Here is a 12326-nt window from a genome sequence, read left to right on the forward strand (position 1 = left end):
GGCGTTGATTAAGCTTGAAGCTGTCATTGTCTCTAGAACTTCAATGTGCACGGCACGAGTCGACATGCACAAGAAGATTACCGCCCATCGTTTGCTATTGGCACTTCCACCCCTGGTACGTCTAGAAGTCACATTCCAGGGTCCAAAGACGTCTATGCCCACACTGGTAAACGGAGGTGATGGTGTGATGCGGTCTAGTGGTAAGTCTGCCATCTTCTGTGTCGCAGTTTTGCCTCTTAATTTTCTGCAGGTCACACACTTGTATATCATTGTTGAAACAAGCCGTTTTCCTCCAATAACCCAATATCCACCGGATCGTATTGCTCCTTCAGTTATGTGACGACCTTGATGGGCCACTCTGCGGTGATGATACCTAGCAATCAAGGTTGCCACATGGTTATCCGCTGGTAGAATTATTGGATGTTTTTGGTTGTAATCTATCTCTAGATTTTCAGAGCGCCCTCCGATTCTAAGTAGCCCGTCGTCTCCCAAAATAGGATCTAACTTACGAAGAGTGCTGGTCTTTGGTAATGGACGTCTCCTTTTTAGACATGCAATTTCATCTAGGTACGTCTCTTCTTGGACCGCCTGCACCACAACGATTTTGGCTGCGCTAATCTCCTCTAGTGTTATCTGGGAAGTAAACATTCCCCATCCGTTGTTCTCTTTCAACTTGAACGAAGCTGCCACCTTCTTAAGTTTTGCTATTACAAGTAACAGTCTTTGCCAATCAGAAAAACGTTTAAAACGTGAGTTGCCAAGTCGTGGCTCGACGGTATGTGTTGACATTGTGGTGACAGTAGGTCTCACTTCGTCATCTTCATCCGGATCTATCAAGTCAAATGTGTTTTCAGGAACTGATGTCTGTGGCCCGCCAGTCTGGACGATGATTGGGCCATCGAACCAGTTGCTGCAAATGAGAGCATCTGGAGCAGTTGGTCTTGAGGCAAAGTCTGCAGGGTTGCTCTCAGTTGCTACATAGTGCCATTGATTTGGAGATGTTGATCTTGTGATCCGGTTGATTCTATTTGCTACATAAACATAGAAGCGGCGTTTCTTATTATTTATGTAACCAAGCACTACACGACTGTCCGTATAAAATTTCACCGTATCAAAGCGGATGTCCATTTCATCTTTTATGAGTTCGAACATTTCAGTCGCTAATACCGCAGCACACAATTCCAATCTAGGAACTGTGTGAGCTGGTTTGGGAGCTACCTTGCTTTTGGACAAAACGAACCCAGTGTGACGGCCTACTTCGCTGGTCACAGTAAGATAGGCGACAGCTCCGATAGCTTGAGTTGACGCATCTGAGAAAATACTCAACTCTTTTCTCGTAGCCAGTTTTACTGAAGTTTGTACATAACATCTTGGTACCTTAAGATTTTCCAGGTGGACTAGTGACTGTTTCCAACTGTCCCACTCTTCTTTGTATTCTGGATTAAGAGGAGCGTCCCAATCGACAGTTCCGGAGCTTAACGTTCTCACAAGGATTTTCCCTTGTAGAGTGATTGGCGATACAAGACCTAATGGGTCAAATAGGCTGTTGACCACAGACAAAACTCCCCTTCTAGTGTATTCATCATTCTTTTGTGCTGATATCTTGAAGGTGAAGCTGTCTGTTTCCAAGTCCCATGATACCCCGAGACTTCGTTGGCATGGTGGAGTTTCGCTTTTCAGATTGATGTTTTGTAAGTCTTTGGCCTTGTCTGCTTCGTCCAAAGCAGCCATTACTTGTCCACTGTTGGACGCTATTTTGTGAAGGTGTAAGTTGCTTTCTGCAAGCATTGCCTTCGATTTTTGTATTAAGGCAATTGCTTCTTCTGCAGTAGGTAATGATGTTAGTCCGTCATCAACGTAAAAATTACGCAAAATATACTGACTTGCTTCCGAACCATATTTTTGTTCGTATTCTTTTGCTGTTCTGCCAATACAATAGATAGACACTGATGGTGATGGGGTGTTACCAAACACGTGGACTTTCATTCGGTAATCAATTACTTCGTTATCCATGTTGTTGTCCTTGAACCACATGAATCTAAGATAGTCACAATGATCTTCTCGAACATTGAAGCAGTAGAACATCTGTTCAACATCAGCTGTCACTGCAATTGGTTCTTTCCTGAATCTCAAGAGGACACCCAGCAAGGAGTTGTTGAGGTCAGGACCACTCAACAGAACTTTGTTGAGAGATACACCTTTCCACTCTGCACTTGAATCAAACACCACCCTTATTTTGCCTGGTTTCTGTGGGTGATAAACTCCGAACATGGGGAGGTACCATCGTTCTTTTCCTTCTTCCATAGGCGGTGCTGCTTCTGCATGTTTGTTTTTTACCATGTTTCCAATAAATTCAATGAATTGTTTCTTCTGTTCCGGTTTTTTATTTAAGGTTTTGCACAAACTATTGAATCTTCGTTGAGCCAGATCACGATTGTCTGGTAGAGGTTGTCTTAACGGCTTGAATGGTAGAGGAGCTACCCAACTACCCTTGTCATCCCTGAATGCATTATTGTCCATTATGTTCATGAACTGACGATCCTCAACAGACATTGCAGGCTTATCATCGTTTTCTCCAACATTAAATACTGTTCGTCCTATTTCAGGCTCGTTGTCGTTTTGCTCGCTCAAGTGGATTGCATTAGGGCAGGTTGGAAACTGTGTGACGTTCGCCTTATATACATTGGTTTGCTCCAGCGGCAGCTGAACTTCGTCTAAACATGTTTCGCCGACAATTACCCAACCTAGATCGAGTCGTTGAGCGTAAGGAGCATTGTCTGGGCCATTTATCTGCTCTCTGACTTTGTGCGCTTGTACTACATCTCTGCCAATCAAGAGCAAGATTGGTATTTGGTGATCAACCTCTTCCATTTGATTTGCGATTTCGTTTAGATGAGGGTGATGAAGAGCAATATCAGGGGATGGTATTTCTTCCATGTTACCGGGAATCATTTCACATTCTCTTATGTACGGTATCTTTATCAATGTTTTGCCGTCCATAGATCGAATACACATCTTGTTGGTTGATCTTCCCAACGTTTGAACACTTCCTGAGCAGGTACGTAAGGTAAAGGAAGTAGGTTTTGATGTGTTCCGGAAGTGGTCGAATAATTGTGGTTTTGCCAGTGTCCCATTACTCTGATCGTCAATGACTGCATAAACCACAAGCGCTTCAGCTTCACGGTTTTCTGGGAAAATCAGTAACTTGCAAATTTTGGAACACGAACGTCCGCCAGGAATGTTTTTGCACACTTGAGTGCAAAGCGGTGAGAGTGAAGGTTTGACACCATCTTCTCTCTCCTCGCCGTCTTGTTGTGAGGTTGAAGCAAGAGCATCTTGCTGTGGAGGTGATTCTTGGACTGCAGTGTTGTTTGAAGTGGCGTCTGGATGCATGGCGGTGATATGCCTCTTGCTTTTACATACTACACACTCAATCGCTTCTTTGCAGTCACGGGCTTGATGTGTGTTTGATGCGCAGCATTTGTAACAAAGGTTACACTCCTTCAGCAGAGCTTTCCTCTCGTCTATTGGTTTCTGCTTGAAGGAACGGCACTTTGCCAAAGTGTGTCTAGCTTTGTGTATCGGACACCAATTATTCAGTCTCTCTGCAGTCTCTTTTTTGCTATGTGGCATTGGGCCAACATTTGTTCTATTCACGGCAAGTGATCTTGGGGGTGGTTTGTTGTTGCGTGCAGGCTTCTCTGACACAGGTGATTGGAAACTGGGGTCATTTCGCATATCCGCCTGATTGGTTACAAAATCCACAAAAACTTTGAATGGAGGGAAAGTGACCTTCTTTTCCGTCTTATACTGTGTTCCCTTTGACATCCACCTTTCTTGAAGGTTATAAGGCAATTTTGTAACTATCGGATTTACACCATGTGCTGAGTCCAGTGACAGTAATCCGGAGTACAGTCCTTCTTCTTTTGCACAGTTTACTTCAAGAAGAAGGTGTTTAAGCTCACGAAGCTTCAGGTGGTCCCTGAGTTGGAACTTTGGAAATTCTTCAAGTCGTTGAAGTAGGTCCCTTTCAATGACTTCTGGAGCACCATACGTTTTGTCCAGATTTTCCCATACCATGTGTAAACCTTTTTCGGGATTATTTACATTGATGGCTCTAAGAGGCATCACAAGTTGTAACGACTGCTCCCCTAACCACTTTGTAATTAGATCGAGTTCTTGAGACGATGACAAGCGCAGGTCATTGGTGACTCTCTTGAACGATGCCTTCCAAGGTCTATAGTTGGCTGTCTTGTCATCGAATTTGAGAAGACCGGACGCTACAAGCTCTTTCCGCATAAGATGATTTGTCAATGCATCAACTGCTGGGAAACTGGAATGGTCGACAGGTTGAGATGTTGGTAACTGCATTGATTGCCGTTGTGGTTCTTCCTGAGGGATGGGTGTGAAATGTCTGGTCACATAGTTTTCCGTGCGTTGACCTGAACTCTGAGGAGGCGGCAGGCCCAGCCGTTCAGATAAACTTGTGGTCTGGCTCGGAGGTCTAAATTCAATTTCATTATCTTCGTAGGCTGCCGCTTCTGCTGTTGCCACGGCGGCTTCTTTTTCAGCTTGAAGAAGATAGAAGTCTGCTTGTTGTTGAGCCTTTTGCCTTTCCAGTTCGGCTTCTTTACGCATAATTTCTGCTTCTCTTCGGGCAAACTGGAGTTTGGCTTTAGTAATTTCAGCTCTTGCACGTGCTCGTGCAGAGCTGGTTGTCGATGATTGAGTACTGACATGATCATCTTCTGGAGACTGTCGTTGTGCAGGTAGCAATGGCTGCTGTTGGTGACTTGTCACGATAGATGCAAGCCTTGGTTCCGATGCTGATAGTCGATTTATTCTGTCCAATCGACGATCTTCTTGACTACCTAAGTTGTAGTTTCTTCCGGATCTTGTAGACATGTTGTAGGTTGAGTAGTGTTTTTACTGTGCTGCCCTCGATAACGGTCGCGTCTTCTAGACAGCCAGATAACCAAATAAGACACTAGATGTACATATAGTAGTTAGAGTTTCGTTACTAACGTTTATTATGCGTCATATCGTAGTATATTATATTGGTAAAACTATGGAGGATTACAAAGAAAAACATTATCTAGACTACATTAAAAATAGCAATACAGCGTACAAACATTGTATTTAGCTGTTTAAGCAAAAAAGGTAACGTAAATGCTAATCATATATAACTGCTATACTAACCTAAATTAATTAATATCTTTAATTGCTATAACATTTCAACAAAGGTTTAGGCATCAATGGTAAAATTATGCCTTATATGCATTAAGACTAGGAATGAATTAACAATAAATCATCGTCCTAGATTGTAGACTGTAATTATTAAAATAGATACTGTACATATATAGCCAGTACTATATAAAGTAGTAACTTGATTAAATAGTATATATGGACCTATATATGGCCTAATTAAAAGTTAAAATAACAATTATAAATTAACATGTACTTACACACTGTGATTCTCAAATAGAGGCACGTCAAAGATATAAAAAGAAATGAAACTTGTAAACGAAAAGCATATAAAAGCTTGTGGACTTCTCTCAGTGAATGCTACTGTATTACTAATACTTTATACTGTACAATGTACAAATTAAGTCAATGCATTGGAATGTCCAAATCCAAACAAGTGCCTTAATGATAATACAGTGTGGTACTCCAGGTCAAAACTAGGAGTAACCATGGTAACAATTAAAGTTGCAATAAATTCAATAGTGTACTGACTACATTTTATATTTAGGATAACTATACTAAATAAATTTGTAAGGAAATTTATTTGGAGACAAAATAAGTTCTAAAGACTAAGTGACATTTTTTTTCTATTATAACCCCTTATGCAATTATTCAGTGGCGTAAATAGATGGTGGGTGGCAGCCCCCAAGTTTAGTGCTCCAATGGGCCCTCCAATGCTGGGGCTGCTCATACTCGTACTCATGGTCCTCGGGCCACTGGGTTTAGCCAGAGAACTCATAGTGTTACGCCACTGCGTACAAAGTAAAACAAATCTTTCTCTGCTCTATATATTTTAATGATACATGAATGTAGATACCAAACTTGGTACTTCCGAACTACAGTAACAAATATGCAAAAGATCTTGTTCCTTATGATAATAACACAGGCATAGTAGGTACTTCCGGTTTTGCTTTCTGTTGTGTATTTGCTATAATTGGTAGGCCTACTAAAAGATATAGATTTTGTAATTCAATATATAGAGTAGAAGGTTAAATCTTTTCAACTGGACTCATGATGATGATACGACCTGAATAGGTTGTGAAACGTCGCTGTATTTATTGAACAAGTGTAAGTCTAGTTGAACAAATTTATCCTTCTAAATATATCCTTCTAAATATATTGTGATGTTGCGGTAGGCATGATAACAATAAAAAAAATGGAAGCCTGGATCTGGGTTCTTTTTCTTTGGTACTAACTGTACAGTACTGTGTACGCCATTCCTATCCGTATCCATACTGTTTTTCCTAGTTTATCGTTTGTGTCTATCACAGGGATGGCTAATTCCCATAATAAAGCTGTATTCAACTCCAAGGCATTCAAAGCACCAAATGTGTCCATCTGTGGAGAGCTTCTCTCCAATATATCTACCACAAATCAACCAATCAGACACACCAATACCACTACGCTGCACATTAATTCATTTGAGAGCAGGGGAGCTAAGACTAAGAGTCGAGAAATCGTTATGATCGCGCACATGTATTCTAAAATGACGCTTGTATACAAATTGTAAGAATTTGTTTCTATAATACCCATTGTCATTCTCGATATAATTAATCTAAATAAAAAATATACAAATATTTCTCTTGTTTTTTAAATTTCTTCATAAAAATGTCTCGATATATTATAGTTAATCTAAAAATATATATATAAATATTGTTTATTTATATTGTTCTTCACAAAATACAGTAGTATCAGTATTAATTATTAATCTGTTTAAAAATGGTTGAACAAGTCTTGCGTCCATCTTGGTTGAGAACTCCATAAAGCTAGTCCGCCCTCTTCGGCATTTGGCTATTCTATCTCTATGTCCAGGTCAAAACATTATAAGTAATAATAATCTAATACATTAACTAACCACATGCCAAACAATTAAATGATGTTATAGTAACCTATACATGATTTCCTGATGAGTTTCCAATGGGATTATAACAATCAGGGCATTTCCCTAAGGAAATTTCCAGCAGTTTTATACTATGGCACATTGCATCATATACTGTACCAGCTTTCATTTTAACAATTGCTGTTCCTGTTGCTACCGTAATGGTTGGGTAAATCTGTAATTACATTTGCAAATAAAACAAATATAAATAGAGTTAATATGTTAAATAATGAGACTTGAGAGGAAAGTAATATTTATTTTGTAACATAAATAATTGAATAATGACTTTCTGTTTGTGTAGGACTTAGTTGCATGTTATTATAAATGTTAAAATAAACTCTCTGTAAACTAAGGCCAAATAAAAAAAAGTTACATATTCTCCCCATCAAATTTTTTAACCTTTGACTTTTTTTTTATTATAGACCAAAAAATTGTTATTTTTTATGTTATTTTATGTTATGTTGTTCGATTTATATAGTGCTTATTTATTTTAAAGAAATGGTACAGTAAAAATGATTTTGTTTTTAGATTATTCAATTTACCATTAACACTAACCTACATGATCACAAATGCCCAGTTAATATCATCATTTTTAGTTTTTCCATATTTTGACCAAATACCAAAAATGGTAATACTGTATCTAAATGAATTTTGTGTTTGTAGTATTCTGTAAATAATTAAATGTATAATTGTGTAACTTTATTTTATACTTTTATCACTTGAAACTTTTTTTAAAAAAAACCACATCCTGTAACCCATGACATTCACTTCCTTATTTGGCATATGGAAAGTACTACTTTATTTTTAGAAGCATTTCTAAATATTAATTTTAGTAACTTAGACTAGAGTAAATATTGTCGATGGTTGCAGTGTAGAGTAGGTTTTTGATGAATAACAGCAGAATGCGTTATTATACAAATGACGTTCATACTTGAATTGGTTTCCTGTGTTCTTCCTTTGAAGTCATAAGTGTGGAAGTTATTGTCCAGTAATGCATTGATTAATCAGGAAAGATGAATTGTGTTGTTATCCTAATCATGCTTTGATTGCTACCACCAGTATACCTATAGGTGTTTTCTATTTGTGATTCCTCATAGACATGTGTGGATTTAAATACTAGTGACTTTTGGAATGTGTACTATTTGTCTTTAATTCAGTTGACTGCCTTTTTTGCATGTGTATGGTTAAGTAAAGTGCAACGATCTTTAGTGATTGAAACTAAACAATCTATAGTCTGCCTTATTCTTTTGTTGGAATATAGTACAAAACACTGTGGAACTACCTTTAGGAATGTGCCAAGACTCATACTGTAGTTGGAATATGTTTGAAAAACACTCTGGAACTTGCATTTAAATTGTGCCAAGTATTGTTGGAATATTGTACAAAACTCTTTGGAATTTCTTCTAGAATTGTGCCAAGAATTGTCGGAATTTAACACAAAACATTTGGAAACTTATCTTTAACATCAAGTGAAGAATTGTTGGTACATTTAGTACCAACAATTTGTATAGAATTTTTTTATAAAATCTATTTGTTTTGAATACATAATAATACTTTGTTGTTTGATTATGGAGGATGCTAGTGACCAATGTTGTATATTGCCAAGTAAGTCTCTCATAGTACTTTATACTTTTTTGTCATAATCGTAGACAATTTTACAGATTAAAAATTAATAAATTCAACAAAAGGGTGCTGGAAGTCTAGTCTGGGATCCAGACGGAGTTTTTTCTTAATATTAGTAAAAATATAAATATTTTTGCACATATGGCGTTTCATACGTGTATTACTTGAGTTTGGATACTCCGTCTGGGGAAACACGCAAAAGTCACGTGGTTTGACACCAAGAATTCTTGGTGCATAGATTATCCGGTTGACTAGTTTCAGCTGCATGCGATTGGCTACTCACTCGTACACTGTTTTAATATTCATGTTTCAGAATTTCAAAGACTCAACAACTAAGAAGGTACGCATGCGCTATGTTACGTTTAGACAATGTGTACTTGGGTACATTAATGAAAGTTTCTGAAGGCTAGAAATGATTTTATAACATTTGATGGGATTTTTCCCAAGAAAACTCGTCTTGCTTCTCCGCAAATCAAACATTGAATGGATCATTTAATATTACGCGGAGATAATTTGATTTAATTCCCACCCAGACCCTGTCCTGTTCTGTGTAGTGGTGTACAACTCCCTGGACTGGTGTAGCCCTGTCTGTTGTGTGTGAATCCTGTTGTGTGCCGGTGGTGGTATGTAGGCCTACCTTATTGGTGTTTTATTTGGCAGGTCATACGTGCGAGTTGAGTAGGACCTACGAAGGAGGCCTAGGCTAAGGACTAAACAATTTATAAACAAAACAACTTGGCAACACGATTTCATATTTCAACAGTCTCGATCGTACATTCAGCACTGTACGTACTCGATCTTTTTCATTTTGAAACAAAATGATCATTGGTTGATTTGAAATCCATATTTACATACCGCCCGCCCCATATAGCCAAATGCGGTATGATAACCTACGTCATTCTTATTGGATGTTTGCGGTCTGCAAATCGATTTCTATACGTGTTTCACAAGTCTGTATTTTCAGACAAAAATCGCGGTCGAAATAAAAACAAATAAATAAAAATAAAAAACAATACAGACTTGGAGCAAGTCTACTGGAAGTCATGCACCCGGAGGTATATATTATGACAAACTACAAGGCACTTAAAATACAACACTCAAGCTGCTACAATTTCACGATAATCACTTGCCTTATCATTTACAGTATTTCCTTGATTCGTATTACAAATCCAAAGGCAACTCACTAAAACAATGACAATGCTCTTGCTCTGTATACAAAAGCGTTAAATATTAATTCGAAATTTTGTTTTGAATACCACTTGATATTGTTTAGACAGATTTTATTACTTGCAATCTCCTTCCTGTACTGTGTAAATAGTTCTTGAAGGAAATTATACAGTAGGGAAATATTTAATGCACTTTGTATTGTTTATAGAGTAGTCCATGTGTTTTTTTAAACCACAACGTCATCGCAATGATTGCCATTATACAGTAAGGCCAGCCCTTCAGGCTTTAGTTGGGTAATTTGGTTTCATGGGAACAGGTATCACTTGATGAGTACTACCCAAATGTAAATATTTAAAGTCTAAACAGGCCCCTAGCAATTAAAAAATAATTACGGGCACAATACCATGTTAAGTTAATTACAGCAAATTTGGTATATTCTGTAAATCTTTTCCTTGAGGTATAAACACACATGATTCACACATACTGTATCCTTAATGAAAACGCAATGTGTAGTTCAGTTTACTGGCCACCCACTGGTTTTAGCCCACCTTTTACTCCTTTCACTGTGCCTAGCAAACGATGCGAATGGTGTATTTAGTGACATTTTCATGCAAAGTGATCATGTGCTTTTATTGGCCTACCAGTTAAGAACTGTAATTTTGATCATGTTATCACATTATAAATGTTATTATTTTGTTCGTAGGTGCTGAGGAATTGCTTAGCATAGATATTGATTTTAGTGGATTTTTATATAAAAGATCATCTGAACGAAAAACAGATAAAATAACATCAGTCATACAAAGCAAGTTAAGTTTCCCGTTTGCAAAATGGCAACTACGATATGTGATACTTTACAAGGATTGGTTGTATTACTTCCAATCAGAGAAAAGCAAACGACCGAAAGGAGCGTTCTGTCTCAAAGGTTATCATAGGTATGAATCATATTTTTTCTAATCAGACTCTTTAGCGATAATCAATATGTTGTAATCAATATTCAATCATTACATTTTCTTTCATAAGAACCATAATTTATAAATTTATCTTCTTTAATTTTTGATAATCATTTATCTTTTTGGGTATTAAAGGCATCAAAACTTAAAACGTGATTGATGGCTATATCACTATACAGCGTTATTGTCTGCCAACACTAATTCGGAAATGTTGGTTCCTTGTTGTGCGAAAAAGTCATAATTGTTTTTTAGAATATGACTATTGATAACAAATTACCTGTACCACCAACTATCAATCTTATAATATTTGTGATATTTCAGAGTGATGAGGGCTGAAGAGGCATCTACAACCGATCAACGTTATGCATTCAAAATAATGGGCCCATCCCATAATATGAGGACATACTTCTTTGGAGCAGCATCAGAACGGGAAATGACGGTAGGTTCTCATGTTTTGTACCCAACATTCAACCCGGAAGTAGGGTTAATTTTGATTTGAAAGAACGAATATAGCAATTAAGGGCATACTGTACACTTTGTATAGCATAATAAAGAATACACAGATTCTCAATTTGTTTTTTTTTCCTCTAAGGTAAACAATATTATTAATAAAGATTATTGTTAAGACTGTAACCTAAACTATCTATTTTTAGCTTTTTTAATTATATTGTAAAAAAAATCAATGGTGTCTGCATTATACAGATCACCATCAGAGAATACTGCTGACGTACAGTGCTTATTTGTACCATGAACAGCAAAACAGGTACAATAATAGTGTATTGTCAATTATTTTCATTGTCATATTGTGACAACTGATGACATACTTTAGCTAATTCTGTACTGTATTGTCCATCCAATTCCTTATCTCTTCATTTGATGTAGTCATCCATCCATATCAATGCCCTCTGTATGTTTTGTTTAGTACGCTCTTCTATTTTAAAAATTGTATTCAACAAAATACACTCTCACAGTGTATTGGCTATTATATAACAGGAACAACATACCATGTGTATCGTCACCCCCCCCCCCCCCTCCATGTGAGAGAGAATTGTTTTGACATTAAGCAAAAGTCTGTACCACAAATAGCTAATATTAATACACTCAACAAACCTATACTGTATACGTTTTCTCCGTTTATTTTTACTAGTAATAATCATGGTAAGTCTTGGATACACTACACTATGACTATAAAATTAAAAATACAAATTCTATTCTTATTAGTTATGGATGGCACACATCAGGGTTACTATGGAGAAGGCATTACACGGCAGTGCCAGAGACAGGTATGTAAGAATTGTGTACTATATGTGGGACTCCCACACTGAACACATTTATAGATGTCTTTTGGGTGGTGAGCAACATAGATGGATGTAATTGCACTCAACGGAGAACCCACTATCAAAGTCTTCCACCCACCTTAAAGCTTATGTTAAAGACTCCTTCCCTACGTTTTTTAGATCTAA

At 37.4% G+C, this 12326-nt stretch overlaps 1 protein-coding gene across 4 annotated transcripts in view; it reads left to right on the top strand.

Annotated features, from left to right (window-relative positions):
- Positions 1-12326, top strand: part of LOC140046775 (SH3 domain-binding protein 2-like) — a 28528-nt gene that overhangs the window by 1874 nt on the left and 14328 nt on the right. For 3 of the 4 annotated variants that reach the window (XM_072091500.1, XM_072091502.1, XM_072091501.1), the window contains exons 2-4: positions 10617-10845; positions 11185-11302; positions 12085-12146. In XM_072091500.1, the coding sequence (XP_071947601.1) occupies positions 10617-10845; positions 11185-11302; positions 12085-12146 (409 nt within the window). Of the gene's footprint in view, positions 1-8622; positions 8729-10616; positions 10846-11184; positions 11303-12084; positions 12147-12326 lie in introns of those variants that run through there. The other variant, XM_072091503.1, reaches the window with a different exon arrangement.

The sequence above is a fragment of the Antedon mediterranea genome, chromosome 4, assembly GCF_964355755.1.
Source record: "Antedon mediterranea chromosome 4, ecAntMedi1.1, whole genome shotgun sequence".
In the NCBI taxonomy this organism is placed as follows: Eukaryota; Metazoa; Echinodermata; class Crinoidea; order Comatulida; family Antedonidae; genus Antedon; species Antedon mediterranea.